Below are 22,254 nucleotides of genomic sequence, written 5' to 3' on the forward strand. Positions count from 1 at the left end.
ACAATCACCGCTAAACTATTACAATATCATATCAACAAAATAATATACCCGTGATGTACCACGCGGTAAAACCTAGTGTCATAAGTACATGAATTCATAATCTTATAAGCTAAAAGAGCAAACGAACGAGCAGAAATGAAAACACTTTTCAGGAACGTATTCCCTGTTCTTTATTTCATCAAGAAACACTAACCAAAAATAAAATTCAAGATATCACTACACCACGCAGATCTTGATAACCGAAGCAGCTCCAATACGGTGCAGAGCCACCACAGCATCACCATGGTTACACAGTCCTTTCTCCGTCGCTGACTTCAAAGCTGACTCAATAATCTCCTCTGTAGATTCACTATCAGTGGCTTTGTACAGGCTCTTTTATATCGTTTTACAAATCTTAATTAAATAAATCAAGAAGGTCTCTCAAGGCAAAGGAGGGAAGAAACGGGAATAAGCTGAAACGACGGCGCTCTGAATATAGCGTTTGGGATTCTCAGGATCAGGAATCCATTGGATCTCGCTAATGTTTGGCGTTTCGACAAACGCAACCGTGAACTCTTGTCCATCTTCCCATGCTTCCCAGCTCTGAGGATGAGCCCACTGTTCCTCACGTATGAGCTTCACGATATCTCCTGCCTCGAACTCCTCGCACTCATCTCCCCACAGCTGTATGTGAACCGCAGCCGTCTCATCCGCAGCCAACGCGATACTGTTCTTCCCGTTGTTGTTCTGCACCGCGGGAACTATGTCCTTGAGTAACAACAGGACCATCTTTGTTTGGCTAAAATCACCCTGACATAAAAATATTGAAGGATTCATAAGCTTTAAGCATCACCCACTTGAAACTTCTACCACAAGCAAAAGCATAACCATATGATAACAACTCAGGAAAAGCTAACTTGCTAAAGTTGGTCAATCCTGGGTACACAGGATAAATATATTAGGTTGTTAGGGAAGTACTTATATTAATAAAGACTTCACACCTATCGTCACAAATAAATTTTGAGTTTCTAGTACTCATATTAATCTTAACACACTTTCAGGCTGAAGAACGAAGATAGAATGGCATTTACGAGTAGTATAATAGTAATGTTCCACTAAAATCAACACCTACCTGAAGTGTACATTTTCAAACTCAATGCTTCCACCTTTCAGAACAAGAGGCTTTGCGTCATGTATATTTGTGATGTCAGATTTCTCCTCAAGCAGTAAGAGAATACCAGATAATCAATTATTACATCCCATGACTCCATACTAAAAAGCATGCATTTAAATATCACTTCTAAATTGAAAGCATTAGCATAAAAAAAAAGGTATTGAAGGAGCTTAACCAATAGTAGAGTTTAAGTAACAAATATAACATCTCCATATACCTCTAGCAACTGGAACATTGATTTCATGTCCACAAGACTCTGAATGGTTTCACGGTAAACACTACCCAAAAAGTTTCACGGAGATTTTCTAAGTTATTTCATGAATATGATCTGTTCTACTGTTTTGTTCTTTGATCAAAGCTTGAATTGGTTTGTGTTATGTTCTGTTCTGTTCTTTGATCCGTTTATGTTCTGTTATGTTTTTTGATGAAAGCTTGGATCGGTTTGTGTTATGTTCTATTTTAGATCATGTAATATTTGCTTTGTTCAGATGATCTAAAAAAGAAGAAGAAGAGGACAACAAAACGAAGAAAACATCAAATGTTAACTCTTGGCTGAGATCAAAATCGCTTGTAGATCTGCCTTTGTTGCCAACAAATCCACTTTCCTTTGAATTGACTTTGAATTTATGTATATGTGTTGATAGATAGAGCTTGAAGGAACATGGTACAAAAGCTATTGTATAGTATATATACAAAGCAAGTCAATATGTGTTGAGTAAATGGCAAAACAGAATCAGTGAAGACTTTGAGTTCTTCTTATTTCATTTGCAGGCTGCATATTTTGGTGAGGAAGTCTTGAATGTGTTTTATAAACATTTGTATAGGCTAAAAGTGTTTACCATTGAACGATATCATTTTAATTAACCTTATAAAAGGTTCTTATTTTTAAAAAAGTACAAAATTTATCATAAAAAAATTATAAGAGTCTAAAAATAACAAATCTCCATTGGAGATGATCTAAGATTATGAATTCATGTACTTATTATTATAGTTTTAAGTTTAGCCAATAACAGGTTGGCTAATTCCTCGATAGATCAAGGTCACCAAAAAAGTCCTTCACCATAGTTCCGCTGTTCAGTGAATACGAAGTTGCATGTGGGTGAACCACGGAAACCAAATGTCACCTTCGTCTCCAACTCTCGCTCGACCGAGATTGTTGCAGTCTTCAATAAGCAAGAATTTCTCAAGATATATGTCGCCAGATCTTTCCCTTCTACGGATCTATGGTAACCTAACCACTTGAAAGTCTGGAGACTCGACAATAAACATTGAGGAACACTATGCAGTGGCTTCCAGCAAACCGATGCACCCATAATACCATCATATGTAAGAAGATCATCCTTGGGAGTTTTTAAAAATAAAAAGAATGAGAGTTAGATCAAACGATACTGTGAATTAGACCCAAAACAAATAAAAATTTATCGAAGAAACTTACATTGAAAGTGAAGCCTCGTAGTTTGGGAGAAGCATTGAGCAATTGGAATAGTAACTTGGACCAAAATGTCCCACAGGCACGAAAATACAGATGCTCAAGCCTATTAAAGACAAAATCATCACCATATACAGCCTGTACAAAGGACGATATTTAGTATTAATCTAATATATATAGCGAGATTGTTGAAGACTAGAATAATATGATTATCAATGGATAAAAATGACCACCTCTGCAGTACTGTTGTTGTCTTTTACCCACAGTGAAAGACGCTTAACAGATGTGACAGGTTGAAGAAGCATCTTGATATTTTTACCAGTACGTACCTGTGCCTCCTCCAGCTTAGGCATATTCTTCACTATAACACATGTGGAAGTAGAAGTAGTTTCACTTCTATCAATAGCTTTGAAATACTTCAGAGAAGGAGTATCTATGATATACCCATCAGAAGTACACTCAGAAGATATTTCAAAGGATAAACTAAGCAATGACGGGATGATAACAGCAAACTTTCTCACTTTGTCACCATGACATAGTTGCAGAACAAGATCTTCCAAAACAGAGGAATTAGATAAAAGCCGTTGAAGAGATTCTTCATCTGCGTACATCACACGTCGAAGGTGCAAAGTTTTCAAGGAGGGGAGGCTACAAACATGAGGAACATCCACGAAAATGTCGTTCTTTAGTTTCAACGTCACAAGTGATTTGCAAATATACAAGCTACTCGGTGCTACTGCATTAAGTTTTCCGTTTAAAACTTTAACGCTTAGCTCCTCAACACAACGAGAGATTGCAATTTCAACCCACAGTTTGATATCTTTAGGTTGAAAAACTTTATTGTGAAACGTGAGTTTCAAGCTCTTTATGACGGGAGAGCTATGTAATGGCAGATTCTTGTCAATAAAACACTGCATCCTGTGGCATTTTGCCGAAGCTATAGAATAGGTTTCGCAGTCACCGATCTTAGGGTTCTGATATCGAGAGTAAAATTCTGAAAAATACATGCTTTTTTCAACGAAGTCAAGTTTTGGCACCCGCATCCAAAGAAACTTCCATGGCTTCGACAAAATGCTTGTGCTTACGGCATCTTTAGTTGGAAGAAACGATAAGATCTTCACGAGCAATTCATCATCAGAAAACCCAATGATCTTGTCCATATCTTCTTATTCAAACCCCCCTAGCTCACCAGTCACCAGTAGTGCCGAGACTAAACCCTAAGCCCTAGAAAATCTTCACTTTGTCAAAACCTAGCCAAACGGATATCAAAGGAATCGGATAATGACTACTCTGTTTCTATATATAAGGGGATTGAGTTTTGAAAAACTTAACCTTTTTCCAAAAGAAATATTGAATTATCCTTAATTAGTACAGAAGTAAATAAAAAGTTATCGTCTACAAATCTTAATTAAAATAAATCAAGAAGATCTCTAAGGCAAAGGAGGGAAGATACGGGAATAAGCTGAAACGACGGCGCTCTGAATATAGCGTTTGGGATTCTCAGGATCAGGAATCCATTGGATCTCGCTAATGTTTGGCGTTTCGACAAACGCAACAGTGAACTCTCCCATCTTCTCCATCTTCCCACGCTTCCCAGCTCTGAGGATGAGCCCACTGTTCCTCACGTATGAGAATATCCCATTCGTGAGCTTCACGATATCTCCTGCCTCGAACTCCTCGCACTCATCTCCCCACAGCTGTATGTGAACCGCAGCCGTCTCATCCGCCGCCAACGCGATACAGTTCTCCCCGTTCTTGGCTGCTGCTGGAGATCTTGCTTTGTCGAGGATGATGAAACGCGTGTTTATGTTGTTCTGTGCCGCGGGAACTATGTCCTTGAGTAACAACAAGACCATCTTTCTTTTGTTTTGGCTAAAATCACCCTGACAATCTGACATTGAAATATCTAAGGATTCATAAGCTTTAGGATAAAGAATCAGATGAAACATACATTACCCACTTGAAACTTGTACCACAAGCAAAAGCTTAACCATATGTCAAAAGTTCATTTAGACATTTTGTCGAACACCTGATCTGCAATATTTATTGGATCTTCATCTATTGAAACATAAGCTCATGAATCCATCACGATTTCGACTAGGGTTTTTTTTTTAAAATCAGTTTCCGAATCCAAATCAGTGAATCACCCATAATTTTATTAATCATCTCAAACCCCAAGCCTTTGTTTTTAAACTTAAATCACAGAAACGGAACTCACCGATTACGTATGAATGAGGCTACGACGGTGACGAAGAAGAAGACGAAAGTGACTGATGAAACAACGGTGACGAAGATGAATGACAAAGGTCCGACCGAAGAACTTTGTCAATACAAAGCAATGTGATTTTTAAAAAACAGATAGGAAATATTTTAGGGTTTTCAAAGCTTGGCACTTTAAGTAGCCTCCTCCTCTTGTTTCCCAACAAGGCAACTCTTAAAAGAGCACAACATGTCACTAGGCATATACATTAGTACATTACATGAACATGAAACATCCCATGTCACTTTGATGCTACTACATACATGACCATCATATAAAAACATAGTTAGCTACATGTTTCTGTCTGCAAAAGCGCCTACCAAGTTCCAAAAAGAGCTTCACCAAACATATTAGCCGAGTTTCTTAAGTTTTCTAATGGAAGAGAAGAGAAAACTTCCATTCAACCGATAAAGGACAAAAAGATGTACAACTGTCAGCATTGATCTTTCTTCCTTGTGAAGATGCTCTGAATAATCTTTGGTTAGTCGATAGCTATCACCACCGCCTCATGAGTCAGACCACTGATATCCCCTTGGTTGCTGCTATCTGGTTCTTGTTTTATCTCGATGTAGTCTTCAATGATCTTCGGAGTTTCTCTTAATAATCTCTCCTGCTCTGAAGGTTTTTCGAGAACTTCTCTCTGCTCCAGATACTCCTCTAATGTAGAATCAGTCCAACAAAAGGTAAAGAGTTAAGGTGTTTCAAAATGTCGTCGTGATGTAAAATTATATGAAACTGGGTTAAAGATAACTGTTTCTCTTTATTGAATCTTAAAAAAGGATATTCTCTTCTCCATCCTTTCTCATTGGCAGAGTTGATGCGTCTCTGCAGAATGTTAAGCTGCCTTGCAATCCACTGATTTTTCAAAGATATTTACACAAGAACGTGTCAGATGCAGCACCAAAACACAGAGTCTGTAACATTTGTTAACTGTCGTGTCGTATATAACTTATGTGTTTTCAGAGGTACTCACATGTTTTGTTATATCATCATGGAGAGCCTTTGCCTTCTGCTCCATCTCCACCTGTCATAAAAAAAAATGTTGGTGAGTTTTAGCTCCTGAAAGACAGGAACGTGATTTGGGTTTGAGAATGCAAATATGCTAAACGAGTTTTAGCTCTCTGTCTTACCCGAGGATTCAACAATGTTAATAAAGACAATGTTTTATAAACAGAGAAATAAATCTTGTGATATACAAAAGTTTAGATTCCTTTAAGAACTTACAACAGTTGGCTGTCTAAAAAGGCCATCCATCACTTTTTGCTTCAAATCTTTAATCTCTTCCTGAAAGGGAAAGTGGGGAAGTATAGTTTTTAGCTCTTAGGAAGCTTTTGAAAACCAGATAGAAACAAACAATAGTCATCTAGGAGGAATATTATAAAGATACTTTCTCAGTACTTGCAGCAGATTTGTCAAAAAAAGATTCCCAATATGCGGAAGAGAGCAAAATCAAATTGAAGGAAATATAATGGTAAGGTATGTATTAAGTTCAGAGATGATTCACCTGGCTTATGTCAGAATCGTCCAACTTGGAAATGCTAACGCCACTTGCCATACCAGCAACATGAAGAAGCAGACCCTCACTCTGGTCATCAGCAGTCTTAATGCCTACAGAAACGGAAAATAACATCAGGTGTGACAGTAATTGTGATGCAGTGATCATGACGTGAATGAGAGAAATTTCAGAGAAAGTCTAGAAGATAGAAAGAACAAACAGCAAAGCCTACAACAGAAAGCAAATACTAATCAGCGTGAATTGGTTACCTGTAACCTGCAAGATCTGGTACGCTATAAAGTCCCTAGGGTCATTCTTCACTTTCACAAAGCTTCCCACCACTTTATCGCCAAAGCTCTCATACTGCTTCAGTAACTCTACGACTAAGCTCTTACGTAGATAAACAAGCTTTATATTATCTACACTGATCGTTGCGAAACCAGTTGCCCGCAATTGAGGTTCCACTTCCTTTTCATAAGTTTCCTCATCGGACTTTTCTGTTTTTTGCTTCTTGCACGGCAATAAAACCTTTTCATTCTTTTCACTGGAATGCTTTCCACTGAAGCCATGTTCCAAAGGTAGGAAATCCTCAACCTGATCTTCAAGGTTTTCTATCAAGTGAGTCTTTAAAAGTGTATAAATCCTTTTCTGATTTACAGACTTTTTCCTGAAGATAGAGTACAGCTTTTCATCACAATGAACTTTCTTCTTCTTCTCACGGTCAAGCAGGTTTTTCTCACGAATGTACCTGCGGATAACTGACTCCACACTATGTTGTGACATGGCGTTTCTGGTGTCTTCCCCTATGGACGTTAGGAAATCAATCAGGGGCTTTGAACCCCCTCTGATATACTTCATTTTCTTTTTATTGCCCACTGTTTTATAATTTTCTGCATCCTCAACCGCATGGTCAGAAAGTGAAAATTTGGGATCATCTTTGTGCTTCAGCTTGACACCTTTCTTTCTCGACTTTGAAGTCTGGACATCACCAGGTAAAAATTTGGGATCATCTTTGTACTTTGACTTGACACCTTTCTTTCGTGGCTTTGAAGCACAGGCATCGCGGACATCGTCAAAGGTTATATCTTCTTTCGTTTTTGTTATTTCCCAATACTCAAGAAACAGACACTCAATTGTTTCCGGATCTGTCAAGTTAAGCTTATCCTGCCAAGCAGCAAAGAAATGTTCAGCACAGAAAATAACAACAAAACTCCCTAAATCTCCTGGTGCATTATAATAAAAAGACAGCAAGCAATGATTTATAGACAAGCTCTAGAGATGGACATATAAGTAGTTAATATTCGTGTATAATTTTTTTTTATTTGAGAAAAACTGTAAAAGTAAGTAATACTACTATCCAAAATTTCAATGAGACTACTATCCAAAATAGGGTAAAAAGGAAATAATAAGACATTATATTGATACGTTTATGGCCGTTTGAAACATACCCCAGCAGCAGGAGCATATTCTTGAACTTCCGCCAAAATTTCGACTAACTCCTTGCATTCATTGCATAACCCTTTATTCTCTTTAAGTTGAATGAACTCAGCATGAGTAACACAGCCTTCACATACAGCATGTGGGCAACAAAGGCACCATAGCTTTGGTGTCTTCGGACACAAGTAGCAACTGTGCCACTCTGAAAATTAAAAGTTTACAATTTAACATTAGTCCCTCCAGAAAGCAAGTATGACAAATACAGTAGCCTTCTGACTGCAAATATGAAAGTTCAAACGTATGTTCCCTCTACTGTGTTCGGAAATTCTAACAGGCACAAGGGCCTAGCAACTTAGTACATAAGTTTTCGAATATATGGACTCGATAGTGTACGCTAATAAGTGATAGAATTATTGATCTAAAGCTTGTACTTTGAGTTTCAGAGGCTTAAGAAACAATGTACCTACAGAGACAGGGGGATATCTTACGCAATGATTAAAAAAAAGAAGCACAAACTCTATACTTGTTAGATGCTAATGGGTATCTACAAAACAACCGGAAACAGAAATCAAGGAATCCAGAAACCAATTTCTCTCATTTCCAGACATAAAGACATTCAAGTAAATTAAGAGGAGACCACTGACAGAAGCTAAGTCACAATCCAAAGAAAGCATGTATGCTACTTCAAAATGATAATAATAGTGTATATAAAGGGGAACATTAGCACTTACTACAGATGAACGAGTCTCCAATCTTGCTTGCTGGGCTATCCTTTCCAATGCAACTTTCATGATAAACTTTTGGACAGTCCCTGAAATAAGCAAGCACAATGAGGTGCAGCATTAGATGCATACATGTCACAAGACTCACAACTAACAAATGCTTCAAACATTCATCTTGACGATCTTTTTTCATAATAAGATTGTTAATTTTCATGCAAAATCTTACAATAGCAAACTGAAAAAGACAATTTGGTAACTAATTAAGCTCCTAATCAATAAACCTAAAGAAGACAAAGGAAACACCTTTGTACATTTAATAACGGAATGATACACAATTGTCTCTCTACTTGAGTGCATTCACATGAAAGAATCATCAGAAAAGGAAAAAGAAAACAAAGTTGATTGAAAAAAGAAGAACTTTCCAAGTGAAAGAACACAACACAAACACCCTTTGTCACCAGATAACATAAAAACAAGAACATGCAAAGAAGAAACAAAAATCCTCAAACGAAAACAGCAGCAGCATTGTAATATCCTTCATCGGAGTTTAAGTAAGTGCTAAATCCGGTAATGGGAAAGAGAGAAAGAGAGAGACTCACTTGAAGTCACAGAGCATTAGGCTTCCTCCGTCTTTGCAGACGAAACACCAGTCCTCGCACTCCTTGTCTTCTTCCTCGTCCTCCTCCTCAACAATCTCCACTACATCCATATCTCTCGCCATCCCTCTCTCTCTCTCTCTCTCTCTCTCTCTCTCTCTCTCTCGATTCGCTCTACCTCTACTTGAGGTGTGAGGTGACGAGTCTTCTTAATCTTGTCAGCCCTTTTTACTCAAGACCCAAAGCAATTTCCATTCTTCTTTTCCTTAAATAAAAACAAAAACAAAAAAAATATTAGTGAAAGACCTTTTAACCCTTTATAATTGGAGTTATTTATAGACCCAACCACTCTTTAACCCGGTTCGCTCCCACCCAAACCAATTAAATCTCTGAGATCAACAAATCAAATATCAACACATTATTAAAAGGAATCTCTTATTAAAATTAATCTACTAATTAATCTTTTATGACAAAATCACTGATAAATTTCATTTACGTGTTACATTAGATTTTTATTATTAAGATAAAGCTACTACTATGTTGGTTGTTTTTTAGATGTTACAACTTATATATATATATATATATATTTTTTTTTTTCCTGGATAAAAAATAGAAATTATACCGGATTTTTTTTTTTTTTGTGTGTGTGAATGTTGATAAAATTTCACTTTATAAAAATATATGTTCCAGATTGCGATATGATGATCAGATCTTTTTACACATCGAACAAACAAAAGTCCAATGTGGTGAAAGAATCGTATGAGTAAGAGAACATGTCCAAATTCCAGCAGTATATTTTCTTTAGTGATATCATTATGCCGTATTAATATTCTTAGTCTGCTTCTTCCTCACACTATGTTTTTTTTTCTTCGCCTAATTTTCTTTGAAATATCTATATTATTTTTTTTACAAAGTTTGTTTTACGAATGAAAAAAATCTTAGAATAAATGATATTTTTCGTCTTTCAGAAACTAAATTTTTTATTACTATTATTATTCTGAAGAGAGAAAAAAAAAAGCTTTCTATAAGATCAATCATGTACATTTTACATGTCAAAAAAGTAAACTTCTCAACGTTTGAAATTATCATTTACTTAATAAGTAAATGGGTAGTTACGATATAGCGCCTATAGCTACTTTTCAAGTGTTGCACCATTGTGTTTCAATCATAAATTTTCAACGATCTTAAAAGCTTTTAGATATCTCTACCCTAAGCTCTAAAGAACAAAACGTACGTTTTAGGAATTTCTATCAATCAAACTAAACAAATTTCTCTGTTTCTCTTTTACAAAAACATATCGTTCAAATATATTTGAGTTTGTATATAATATCTATTTTTTTTGTTTGTTCCTTTCGATGAAAGGAATATATACAAAAACGCACTTTTGCATTGCTATCATCCAGAGATTGGTGGAATATAATCCTGAAACAAGTGGAACCTTCTTACACATGCTTCTGTCTCTTCCTAAAGCATAAGCCATTTTCCCAAACATAATCAAGTACATAATGAAGTCATTGGCTTCTTTTCATTAACTGATTCATTCAAATCACTTATTTATTATTTTATGTTTATTTTAGGTTCATCTATATCCTTTTTTGTTAAAATTTATATCCTTTTTGCCCCAATCACATCCCAAGTCCCACACTTGCTAAAGAGATCACCCAAAATAAAGAAGAAGCAAAAGAAGAACAAAAAAAACATCTCCATTAAGAAATCAAAGATGTTTCAACTTAGTGGGATTCTCTTTCCCTCAAAGCAGCATTTTTATTTCTTCTTCGTCTTCTTCTTCGTCTTTTACATCAGAGAGATAAAAAAAATATATATGAAAAATACCTTTTGTGGGTCCATTAAAGGCACTAACTTGTAAAAGAGTCATCTTTCTTTAAGATGATTTTTAGTTTTTTACATTATTGTTTGCTTTTATTGGCTTCATTATTATACAAATCCTCCATTTCTCTCTTCATCCTTTTGCTCTCTTTGTGTGTTTAGAGTGTTTCCAGTTTCTCTATGGCTCGTTCAGGTACTACTTAAAAGCTTTGTTTTTGCTTGCACTTTAATATATGATTTTCTCCACTATATATATAAATCAAGTGTGTTTTTATGTAGTTTATATTAAACTTTTATTGCTTCTTTTAGTTTCTTCAAGCTACAAATATATTTGGTACATATTTGGGTGAAACATAGAGAGGTTTTTGAGAGGGTATCTAATCACAAAAAACAAATAGTCAAAGACACGATTATAAAATTTGTTGCTCCTTGTTGCTTATTAAAGCTTTCATTTTTTTATGTTTTCGGGTTCGAATGAGCTCTGATGGAGAAGTTATGCATTGATCTGACAATGTTTCACATCAAAAACAATCCACGCTGTTAGTTCGAAGACATATAGAATTAGACCCACGAATCTGTTTTTTTTTCTTGTATTTGCTTACTTATGTTTAGTTAACATTTGATCACAAGGGTTATGTGTTTCTTGTAAAATAAGTTAACTTTTCTTATGTTTGATGCAATTTGGAGTATATAGATTCTACAGCAGAAAAGAAGTGAGTTTGATTGAAAGATTCTTATAATATCCTATAAACTGCAGGGTACGGTGAAAGTTTTCGAAATTCTCTTAGAACTCGAAGAGGATTCATTCAAAAAAATTGCTTTTGGAACAATCAGAAATTGATCTTACAATGCTTTGTGGCCTTAGCTTTTGTGGGAGTCACTTTTTCAACAACTCAACCAGACATCGAAGGTATACTTATATATCAGCCTTTGGTTTATCAATCAAATGATCTTAAGGTACTGGTATAATTAATTACTTCTTGTTTCATTTGCTAGGAGGAGCTTTGTTGCAGCTCAGAGATTCACTCAATGATTCGAGCAACCGTCTAAAATGGACACGCGATTTTGTGAGCCCTTGCTATAGTTGGTCTTATGTCACCTGCAGAGGCCAAAGTGTTGTGGCTCTGTAAGTAGTACTCCTAAGATCACTTCTCAACTTTTAGTTACCAAGATTTCGCATTATGTTGAAAACTTGTTTTGTATCAATCTGTAGAAGTCTTGCCTCAAACGGATTCACAGGAACACTCTCTCCAGCCATTAGGAAACTGAAGTTCTTGGTTACCTTGTAAGAGATCACAAACCATTTCCAATACAACAAGATATATTATTTTTAGGGTTCCATTAATCATAACACCGTTGTTGATGCCAATTCAAATGCAGAGAGCTACAGAACAATAGTTTATATGGTGGTTTACCAGATGATCTTGGGAAAATGGTTAATCTGCAGACTTTAAATCTATCTATGAACAGTTTCAGCGGTTCTATACCCGCGAGCTGGAGTCAGCTCTCGAATCTAAAGCACTTGTAAGTCCATGCAAAACTCTCTCTATGAACCATCTTTGACATGTGACTCTTTTGAGATCTTTTGGCTAAGATCAAACAATGTAATTTGTATCACAGGGATCTCTCATACAATAATTTAACAGGGAGCATCCCAACACAGTTCTTCTCAATCCCAACATTCGAGTATAAAATCTACTTTTTTCACCTGAATCTACTTAAGTTTAGTCACAGTGACTTCTCAATACTAAAACTACCTTTGTGATTTTTTCTTCAGTTTTTCAGGAACTAATCTCATATGTGGTAAAAACTTGAATCAGCCTTGTTCCACAAGTTCTCGTCTTCCAGGTTCTTAATTCTGTCTTCTTCGTCCAACTCACATACAAACAGAACATACATAACTTAGTATCTTTATGTGCAGTCACATCCTCCAAGAAGAAGCTAAGAGACATCACTTTAACTGCAAGTTGTGTTGCTTCTATAATCCTATTCCTTGGAGCCATTGTTATGTACCATCATCATCGCCTCCGTAGAACCAAATACGACATCTTTTTCGACGTAGCTGGTAAAAAAACTACATATACTTATTCAGTTATACTCAAACATCTTTTTTTTTTTTTTTTTTTTTGAATAAAATGTAAAATCAAACATCTCATTAGATCATTATGAACTCTTAAGCCAAAATCCTTTTCCTTTGAAAAATGCAGGTGAAGATGACAGGAAGATTTCGTTTGGACAGCTTAGAAGATTCTCTTTACGTGAAATCCAGCTCGCAACAGATAGTTTCAACGAGAGCAATTTGATAGGACAAGGAGGATTTGGTAAAGTCTATAGAGGTTTGCTTCCAGACAAAACAAAAGTTGCAGTGAAACGCCTTGCGGATTACTTCAGTCCTGGAGGAGAAGCTGCTTTCCAAAGAGAGATTCAGCTCATAAGTGTTGCTGTTCATAAGAATCTCTTACGCCTTATTGGCTTCTGCACAACTTCCTCTGAGAGAATCCTTGTTTATCCATACATGGAAAATCTTAGTGTTGCATATCGACTAAGAGGTATGTACTTTCATACTTTGTTTCTATATAACTCTTCAACCAAATAACATAATTGTGTAATGCGTTTTGTGCATGTGACATTGTATAGATTTGAAAGCCGGAGAAGAAGGGTTAGACTGGCCAACAAGGAAGCGTGTAGCTTTTGGTTCAGCTCACGGTTTAGAGTATCTACACGAACATTGTAACCCTAAGATCATACACCGTGATCTCAAGGCTGCAAACATACTTTTAGACAACAATTTTGAGCCTGTTCTTGGAGATTTCGGTTTAGCTAAGCTTGTGGACACATCACTGACTCATGTCACAACTCAAGTCCGTGGCACAATGGGTCACATCGCACCAGAGTATCTCTGCACAGGAAAATCATCTGAAAAAACTGATGTTTTTGGTTACGGTATAACACTTCTTGAGCTCGTTACTGGTCAGCGAGCAATCGATTTCTCACGCTTGGAAGAAGAGGAAAATATTCTCTTGCTTGATCATGTAAGACTTTTGACTACTCTTATAAAAAGGTTCCTTCTGTATAAAAAGACTGAAACTAAGCTTTTTGTATGAAAACAGATAAAGAAGTTGCTTAGAGAACAGAGACTTAGAGACATTGTCGATAGCAACTTGACTACATATGATTCAAAAGAAGTTGAAACCATAGTTCAAGTGGCTCTTCTCTGCACACAAGGAGCACCAGAAGATAGACCAGCGATGTCTGAAGTAGTCAAAATGCTTCAAGGGAATGGTGGTTTGGCTGAGAAATGGACTGAATGGGAACAACTTGAAGAAGTTAGGAACAAAGAAGCGTTATTGCTTCCGACTTTGCCTGCTACTTGGGATGAAGAAGAAACCACCGTTGATCAAGAATCTATCCGACTATCGACAGCAAGATGAAGGAGAAACAGAGAGAGATCCTTGAAAACAAACTTTGCATTATAGAATATAAACGTATAAAGTATTTTAAGCTGCTAATTGTATTGAACAGGTGGGGAAAAAGAAGAAAAACATAACCTTAATTTGTGTAATAGATCGTGTGATTAGACATAGTATATAACAAATAGTTGTGTTTTGTATATATATATGAATTGGTTACTGTAGTAAAATAATGTTGATCATTGTTGTAATGTTGTTTCGTTATGGTGACAGTGCATTATAAATTCGCTCTGTTTTTAGAGCTTACGCTGTTTTTGCAAAAATAATATTACGTCGTCGTTTCATGTAAAGTTAAGTAACAATTATAGAATTGTCACTCCAGTCCTCTAGATTTGGTTCATTTCTCAATTTTAGCGTCAAATTTTTATTTATACATATTTCCCCAAAGTATGGCATTGCTTAATATCAAAAAAGGCTAAAAAGTAATAAACTAACAAAAAAAAAAAAAATCGTGTTTATTAGGCTAAATAATGTTTGATTGTAAAATAATGAATGGTGTATTTTTATTTCCACTTTCTCATGTAATAATAGCCTAGTGATTTTTTTGGAAGGGATAATAGTAATTAAATACAGTGTGACAGGACAAAAGAAAACAAATCTATCTCTGGCTTACATTTTTTCTTATGACATGGATTCAGAATTCAAAAGTTTATAACAACAGAACTTTCATGGATTAGGACTTATTCTTGAACTCTGATGTTAGAAAAAAAAAACAAAAAAAAAACACAAATTCAAAAGGAAAATATATAGAAAAGTGTTGGTGTTTGTACTTGTACCTTTGTGTGCGTTTAATGAAGAAGGTGGTGGTGGAGAGGCAAGAACTGGGGACCGGAGAAAACAGACGTAAGCAGTCAGTGAAAAAGAGAGTACCTTTTTCCTTTCTAAAGTCCCTCGTAAACCGGGCTGTTTTTCTCGGTTCTTGGTGCTTGGTTTCCGCTGACACCGACATGTCCGGTTCCCAGGTGGTAACTTTGCTTTCCACCGTCCGATTCATCTATAAACCAACGTTCCAGATCTTGATTTCCTTTTTTATCTCTTTGGTTTCTTGTGACGTGTTCTTCAGTATTTCTCCTGAGCCTCTCAGACGTACCCTAAATAAACCCAATTGGGAGAAAATTACAGTCAAATTTTTAAATAAGCAATCAATATTCAATAGGGAGAAAAACGTTACAAGCTATATGTGTGTCTACCATATATGATTTGCATATTTACATGTTGAAAATATTGCAAGCATTATATGATTAAACATGATTCAAAATAATAAAAAAGAGTAAATAAACATGATTTAACACAATCTTGTAACTAATGACAACCTATATATATGATCGCAAAGACATTTATACCACCACCAGTATACATGAATTGGTCAAAGAACCTCAGAAACGTAAAAGAAAACAACTACTATGAATGTACATAATTTTTTTTGTCTTTGTAACTAAAAAAGACAAAATTTAGTAAGGTTGTTGAGATGTAGCCAAAAGTAATAATAAGGTAATAATAAATCGGAACCAAGGTACTTGTCTTGCATTCAATACTATGAATGTATATGCACATTTTTACCGTTATGTATGTGTATAAATATGCACATTAAAGTTCAGAAAATACCAGTATTTTATAAAAAAAAAGATCCTATAGCTATATAACATGTAACTTTGATTTGATCTAGAAATTACAACAAAATTAGTCAAAGCCATTACTTTGTAATATGGTAAGAACAAATTACTACATGCTCCTCAAGATTGATATAAATATATTACAACATGTGCAGATATGGTTTTGGAGACTTGACAGAGATTTTAAATAAGAGGAAGATTGTTGTTGGCCTCGGAAATGACTGATATTAAATATACACAAGAAACAATTAAAGACAATTTTAGATTTGTAGATATATTTTTTGAAAAAAGGAGATTGAATCAAGTCATGGAAATGGTTTGAACTTTGGATGTACTAACTCGGAGTATGTCGGATTTTACCACTCTGGATTACACTGTAAATTTCTATTTTAGGTAACCGTACACAAACCAAATAAAGACAATAACCAAAATTAACCAAAAACAGTTAAACCAAAATTACTAAATCAATGTAAGAAAATGCAAAAGAAAAATCTAGGGCTTAGATCTTTTGTCCTCTCTATAAATAGAAGAAACCACTTCTCTTCTGTCACATGCTTCTTTCTTCTTCTTCTCCCTAGATAAAGTTGCTCAGTCTTTTCTTCTTCAGCTTTTTCTTATTGTTAAGCGATTTAGGGTTTAGAGGAATGTTGTTTGGCTCGAGGTCATGGAGAGTTGTTCTTTAACGAAACACCAAAACTCTAAATGATTCTCGGACCAGGCTTCATTCCCCTCAACCTATTTTATCGCATTTTGCTTCAAAATATTTTCCCATTTTTCAGAAGCTTTTATTGACCATGCTACAGAGTTTATATAGCTAGAATTATGTCGTACACTAGAATATGCACTAGTATTGATTTCCTCTAAGTTTCACTGTTTCCTTTTTTATTTACTTTCGAACCTTTTTTTTTTTGTTTGTACGCAGATTTTTGTGTAGCCGTTCTTTATACTGGAAAACAAAAACAAAAGAAATCTGGATCTATGCATGCGCAAATCTTGTTTTTACACAGTTCCAGTCCCAGAGGTGTTTTATTTTACTTCTTTCTAACTTCTGATATATATGTATTAACTTTGGAAACAACAATCTGTTTAGGCATCTTGGAGTTGGAGGATATATAGGTAAGATTGAGGGAGTACTATGTACCTGTGGATTCACGACTTGTTCGCTTTTCACATCTTTGAGTTCGGTTTATGATTTTATTATCTAACATTTTTATCAGTACGGCCATTGACCTATATATTATTTATATAATTGAGGTGAAAAAGGAAGAGAAAAACAAGGGTTAAACCAATTGAGCAAGAGAAACCTTTGCACGTGAATGATATGGAAAGGATGATTTTCTCAAAAATTTAATAAAAGTCTCGTCAAGTTGAAATGCTATTACACACGTAACTGGAAACCAATCATTTTGGGGTGTTACATATTATACATATCAATTTGAAAAATGAAAAAAAAAAAAAAAGCAAAGTTTTAATTCACAGATTGTGATTGATTGTTATTTTTCATGAAAAGAGCATGTAAGAAAGAGAGGGCGAGATTGGACGTGATTTGCGAGGGTATATGAAATAGTGCTATATATTTTCTTCATCAGGATGTGTTAAATAGTTTTAGATAGACTCGAGCAGTCAATTAGAGTTTCGAAAAGTTGGTAAGCTTTTCTGTATGAGAGCAAAGCTTAGCTTAAATTGTATGATTAGAAATATTAAAGTAAATTTTTGAGTTATTTTTCTCATGAAGACTTTTTGTTTTTTTAGGTCAAAGGTTTTTGTTTTTTTTTTTTTTGGTAAAAAAGGTTTTTGTTCATGAAGACTTGTAATAGTTATTTTTAACATCCCATGAAGCTTAATTAAAAGAACAATATCAGTTAGAAGATACTATAATAAGAATGGAAATCTTTGTTTTTCTTCTAGAAGCAATCTCTTTGTCTTAAATAGTCGTAGCCGAATCAGACAGAAATTGTAACGCGAAGCAGAGCCTATCATGATTATTTTCATTTCTCAGATTAAGATCCCTAAATCTCCTCTGATTCTATGCAGATTGCAGGAAAAAAAATGAGCGGCCGACAAATCAGGAAATTGATTATAAGAATCTAAATTTATATAAATAACCTCAACTTATATATAAGGAAAATAAAATGGAGTATACAAAAAGTCAAAAACGTTGTTTACGTAAACGGTGTCGTTGTTAGATTTCCGACGAACCAACGTTGCTTTTTAGACACGAAAGCAAAAAATATTATATGCAATCAGTTGGTTACTTATTTCGTTCGACTCCATTACTCGTATCTCTTCACTTCTTCTTCACTCTATCTGCAAATCATCTTCTCCTTCTTTTTCTTGTTCGTTTTTTTTCCGGAATCACAATTTGATGGAGCCCGATAACGTAGAGCGTAATCTTCAATCTCTGAGAAGATTGTACAGTCTTCTCGAATCAAATGCAAGGAATGGATACGTTCCCGAGTCATATAAGGTAAAGTTTACTTTCTCATCAATATCTCATCTTCAACATCAGAATCATATTTCTATATCATCGAGTAAATCTAACATTATGGTTATTCTTCAATTCGCAGATAGATGAGAACACTCAGTTTCTGTTAAAGAGGTTGCTCGATTTTGCCTCCCATGAACTTTTAGTTACACAATCACAGGCAAGTAACCGTCACTTTTTATATCGAGTAAAATTTTCACATGTGTTATGAACTTACTTTTTTTTATCCTTGTTTCTCAGTTTTGGTTACTTTTTGTTACAGATACTTCCAACAGAACTAATTTTGTTTCCCAGAATGGATATTGACGGTCTAAGACCGCTGAATGTGGCGCCACCTGCGATGTCGTCGTCTCAGATCAACGGTTCTCACATTATGCCAAGTGGTAAACTATTGGAGACGAAAGGATCGTTTAAGCGAGATCCGAGAGTTAATCAGATTCAAAGCAGTCCTAGTAAGGATGGACTAACAAAAGAAGTCGCTAATACAATCGAACAAATCGATATACAGCTTTCAGCTTTAAGTTTTGTTACTGGCCGTGTGGGTTCTGATGATAGAACAGGGTCTTGCAAGTCCTCTGTAACTCCTCCCATTGAAGATCGGAGACATAACTTTCAATCTCTTACGTCTGGTGTAAGAAGCAATAATTACATGCCAATGAGTCCAGAAGAGGTAACAGTTGGAAGCCATGATGATCTAACTTTGCCTTCTAATGATCAGTTTGTTCGGCTCACGTCACAACCACAGCCGTTAACGCCTCTTGTTGTGAGTTCCATTGATTTCAAGAAGCCAAGTCAAAGTAACAGAACGTCGCAAAAGATGCCTAGTATGAAACCAACGTTGATGGATCAAGAAACTGAAACGTTGGACGATGATTCGTTTGAAACAGATGATGAACAAACAACGTCTGGGACAAGTTTTGAGTGGGAAGACGAAGAAGTTTCAAATGATCAAGAATCAGATGGGGAGACAGGGTCAAGATCTGGATCAAACTGGGAAACTCAAGCAGAGAGTGACACTGAGTCTGAGTCAGAATCACTATATCCATCACAGAGTGATGAATCTGACTCTGAAGCCAGCGCTTCTCCTCCGGATAGAAACAGAGATACTTCAAAAAAGAGGAGAAGTGCAATGGGGATGCTGAAAAGATTAAAGAATACGATAGGAAAAGTAATCCACCATCATCACCATCACCACCATCATCATCATCACCACGACAAGAATAAGCCATCAGCTTCGAAGAGTACATTTCACCAAAAGCACGTAGAGAAATCAGATGAGAAGACAGGGACGACGTCAAAATCTAGAGGTCTTCTTACTACACATACGCATCATAAAGGACTTACTACACATACGCTAATGGAAGTATGGAAGAGACACAGAAAGAACTCGAAGAAACAAAAGCATGATACGCTGCAGGGTCATGCCAAGAAAACACAGTGGTTGAAAAACTTGAAGAAGCGTCACGGCGGTGGTGTGAGGATTCCCAAAAGAGGACGTGTGAAGTTTGGAAAAACACATTATTTGACCAAAAATATTCAAGAACATGATGAAAAATAGTAGCGGTTATTACATAGCAAAACAGTTGTAAATCATATAAGTTGATAGTTTCATGTATCCTAAATGTTTTGTTTTGTCTTTAAGGAATCTTGTTTAGGGAAAAATCACTTAGCTCTTCCACAAGAGAGGAAATATCGTCACTGCACATCTCACACTCCGTAGCAATCCAAGTGTTCCCATAGGTGCAGCGATCACAATACCAGAAAGGTCCAGCCCCGCCGTTGTAAGACATCACCTTCACATCGACCAAACCATCTTGCAAAGTTTTGATGAAATGATAAAAGTAGTTACCAATGTTGCTTGTGGCTGTGGGTATGGTATGCCTGAAGAAGCTACACTCTTCATAAGTAGTTGAAGTGAGGACAACATTTTTTTGCTCTTGTAAAGTGTTTGAATAATTCTGAAGAGCCACGGTTGCATTTTCTTGAAGGTATTGTAGATACTCCTTCTTCGAGTTCTCATACTCTGTGTGGAAATAGTCATACACACAACACCATTTCAGCACTCGTCTGCATTGAACAATCAGCATCAGTCCTTCTCTTATAATCATAATGTCTTGCTCCTTCAAGTCACTTGGGTTCTTGGTGTTGGATTCCTCAAAAGCTTCGAGATCAGATTTGGCTTGCTCCAGTAAATTCTGACACACGCCCCAGCGTTCCTCACATGAAATCCCCACGTCTCTTTCAACACAGGATCCAAATTTGTGGTCTTCCTTTGACCGCAAACACCTCGAACAGAAACTAAGCCTAATAAAAAGCAAAATAACACAAAAAAAAAAAAAGAGAGTAAGATGATAGAACAAAATCTAATTCTACGTAATTTGCAACAAAAATATAAATGTTTCATTAGGTGAAACCTGCAGATACAAGTCAAGAACTGTGGCGTTATTGTAGACTCCACAGGACAAAGGCAGTGAGGGCAAGTCATTATCTTGGTATTGATATTGATGGAGGGAAGGCTAAATGATTCATCTGATAGATTCGTTGTGTCCCTACACAACCAATCAGAGGCGTTGTTGCATGTCACTGGTCTGTGTGACTCAAGCTTGCATCTCCAACAAAAGATATGACCACAGAGACACACCACGTTTAAGCTATACTCATCATTATCATCATAATTCTCCTGATGAAACTCAATGACGTAATTGCAATCCGTTGCAGGACACTCTTTGATCATCAAGACCTTGTTTCCTTCAATGTAAGATCTCAGAACGTACCTCTCGTACATCTCTTGATCACGTTGAGTTAGTTTCTCGATCGTGTCCGGTCCAACCGCAGATCGACAGTTTTCATCAGGACAAGAGATAGCAGTTTGGACAGTCTCCACAGAGTAAAAGTTCTTCTCAAGATACTCTGTCCAATATGTTGTGCCGAACTTGTGAGAACAAAAAGGCGTGGAGATTAGATCACCATCATCATCGTTATTATCATCATCATCAGCATCATCATCCTCAAACTCATAAACATCAGTCTCAAAGCTAATCTCGCTACATGAATCTAGGTTAGTATCAATTACATCTGGTTTCAGACCTGAATCCACCAACGATTTCTCCTTGTTTTCACTCAAACGCTCTGAAACACGAAGCAAGTCCCATCGGAGAGACATAAGGAGTACGGTCGCATCGGACTTTGATACCAAGAAGATTTCGGAGATGTCATTGATCTGTTTCTTCATCTTCTCGCTAACTTCATCTCTCGTTAGAACAGAGTAGGGAATCTCTCGATCGTAATCCATATGTTTTCTAGAAAAAACAAATAACAAAAATCAGAAAGACAAAATCGACAAAGATAAACTTGAAAGGAAAAGGGTTAGAGAGGCTTACGAGTAGCTTGCGACTGAAACAACAAAATATAATCAAAGGTGAGGAGAAGAGTTATCGTCCTTTACTGTCTCTCTAGGTTTTTGCCTCTTGTCTCCTTTGGGAATATCGGAGTTATACTGTGTTTTTTTTTTTTTTTTTTTTTTTTTGCTAATTAAGATTTTTAATTCAGACATTTGGCCCATTGGACCTTAATCTTGCTTTAAAAAGATGGTAATCTATATTTTAATTACAATATCTAAAAAGGTTATATTTGGGTCTATATATTGATTTTTTCTTTTCTTTTTTTGGAATAACATAAATAAGTTTATTATTAACATTTTTTTTGGGCAAAAGAAATAAGTTGAATTAATCCTAATTTAGGGTGTTACATAATGTTGAATTAATCCT

General features: G+C 35.9%; 7 protein-coding genes across 8 annotated transcripts; 2 read left to right on the forward strand and 5 right to left on the reverse strand.

Moving 5' to 3' along the window:
- Positions 1-216: 216 nt before the first annotated feature.
- Positions 217-768, reverse strand: LOC104763654 (uncharacterized). Its single transcript, XM_010487001.1, has 2 exons — positions 444-768; positions 217-338 (listed from the first exon to the last, which is right to left on the reverse strand). Exons 1-2 carry the CDS (start codon positions 766-768, stop codon positions 217-219), a joined length of 447 nt encoding a protein of 148 aa, XP_010485303.1.
- A 1,219-nt stretch (positions 769-1,987) lies between these two features.
- Positions 1,988-3,819, reverse strand: LOC104763655 (putative F-box/FBD/LRR-repeat protein At5g62970). Its single transcript, XM_087498008.1, has 3 exons — positions 2,816-3,819; positions 2,589-2,720; positions 1,988-2,493 (listed from the first exon to the last, which is right to left on the reverse strand). Exons 1-3 carry the CDS (start codon positions 3,740-3,742, stop codon positions 2,194-2,196), a joined length of 1,359 nt encoding a protein of 452 aa, XP_087354134.1. The 5' UTR covers positions 3,743-3,819; the 3' UTR covers positions 1,988-2,193.
- A 96-nt stretch (positions 3,820-3,915) lies between these two features.
- Positions 3,916-4,942, reverse strand: LOC104762511 (uncharacterized). 2 transcript variants are annotated; one of them, XM_010485821.3, is made up of 2 exons: positions 4,801-4,942; positions 3,916-4,473 (listed from the first exon to the last, which is right to left on the reverse strand). In XM_010485821.3, exon 2 carries the CDS (start codon positions 4,436-4,438, stop codon positions 4,013-4,015), a length of 426 nt encoding a protein of 141 aa, XP_010484123.1. In that variant the 5' UTR covers positions 4,439-4,473; positions 4,801-4,942; the 3' UTR covers positions 3,916-4,012. The 2 variants fall into 2 exon arrangements, with proteins under 2 accessions (XP_010484123.1, XP_010484122.1); XM_010485820.3 differs by having other exon boundaries at positions 3,916-4,488; positions 4,801-4,940.
- Positions 4,943-4,950: 8 nt separating this feature from the next.
- On the reverse strand, positions 4,951-9,391 carry LOC104762513 (uncharacterized protein At5g08430). The gene is made up of 9 exons (XM_010485822.3): positions 9,096-9,391; positions 8,506-8,585; positions 7,786-7,976; positions 6,607-7,501; positions 6,347-6,450; positions 6,067-6,126; positions 5,816-5,866; positions 5,627-5,697; positions 4,951-5,504 (listed from the first exon to the last, which is right to left on the reverse strand). The coding sequence occupies exons 1-9, from the start codon at positions 9,215-9,217 to the stop codon at positions 5,324-5,326; spliced, it is 1,755 nt and encodes a 584-aa protein (XP_010484124.2). The 5' UTR covers positions 9,218-9,391; the 3' UTR covers positions 4,951-5,323.
- Positions 9,392-10,631: 1,240 nt separating this feature from the next.
- Positions 10,632-14,652, forward strand: LOC104762514 (putative LRR receptor-like serine/threonine-protein kinase At5g63710). Its single transcript, XM_010485823.3, has 11 exons — positions 10,632-11,112; positions 11,677-11,829; positions 11,916-12,045; positions 12,133-12,204; positions 12,300-12,443; positions 12,540-12,605; positions 12,697-12,767; positions 12,841-12,984; positions 13,127-13,468; positions 13,557-13,951; positions 14,030-14,652. The coding sequence occupies exons 1-11, from the start codon at positions 11,100-11,102 to the stop codon at positions 14,348-14,350; spliced, it is 1,851 nt and encodes a 616-aa protein (XP_010484125.1). The 5' UTR covers positions 10,632-11,099; the 3' UTR covers positions 14,351-14,652.
- Positions 14,653-18,274: 3,622 nt separating this feature from the next.
- LOC104762516 (protein KOKOPELLI-like) lies at positions 18,275-20,123 on the forward strand. Its single transcript, XM_010485826.3, has 3 exons — positions 18,275-18,469; positions 18,570-18,647; positions 18,750-20,123. The coding sequence occupies exons 1-3, from the start codon at positions 18,368-18,370 to the stop codon at positions 20,043-20,045; spliced, it is 1,476 nt and encodes a 491-aa protein (XP_010484128.1). The 5' UTR covers positions 18,275-18,367; the 3' UTR covers positions 20,046-20,123.
- On the reverse strand, positions 19,992-21,994 carry LOC104762515 (putative E3 ubiquitin-protein ligase ARI14). The gene is made up of 3 exons (XM_010485825.2): positions 21,868-21,994; positions 20,902-21,786; positions 19,992-20,791 (listed from the first exon to the last, which is right to left on the reverse strand). The coding sequence occupies exons 2-3, from the start codon at positions 21,777-21,779 to the stop codon at positions 20,125-20,127; spliced, it is 1,545 nt and encodes a 514-aa protein (XP_010484127.1). The 5' UTR covers positions 21,780-21,786; positions 21,868-21,994; the 3' UTR covers positions 19,992-20,124.
- Between the last annotated feature and the right edge of the window lie 260 nt (positions 21,995-22,254).

This window comes from Camelina sativa, chromosome 18 (genome assembly GCF_030686135.1).
Source record: "Camelina sativa cultivar CO46 ecotype springtype chromosome 18, ASM3068613v1".
NCBI lineage: Eukaryota > Viridiplantae > Streptophyta > Magnoliopsida > Brassicales > Brassicaceae > Camelina > Camelina sativa.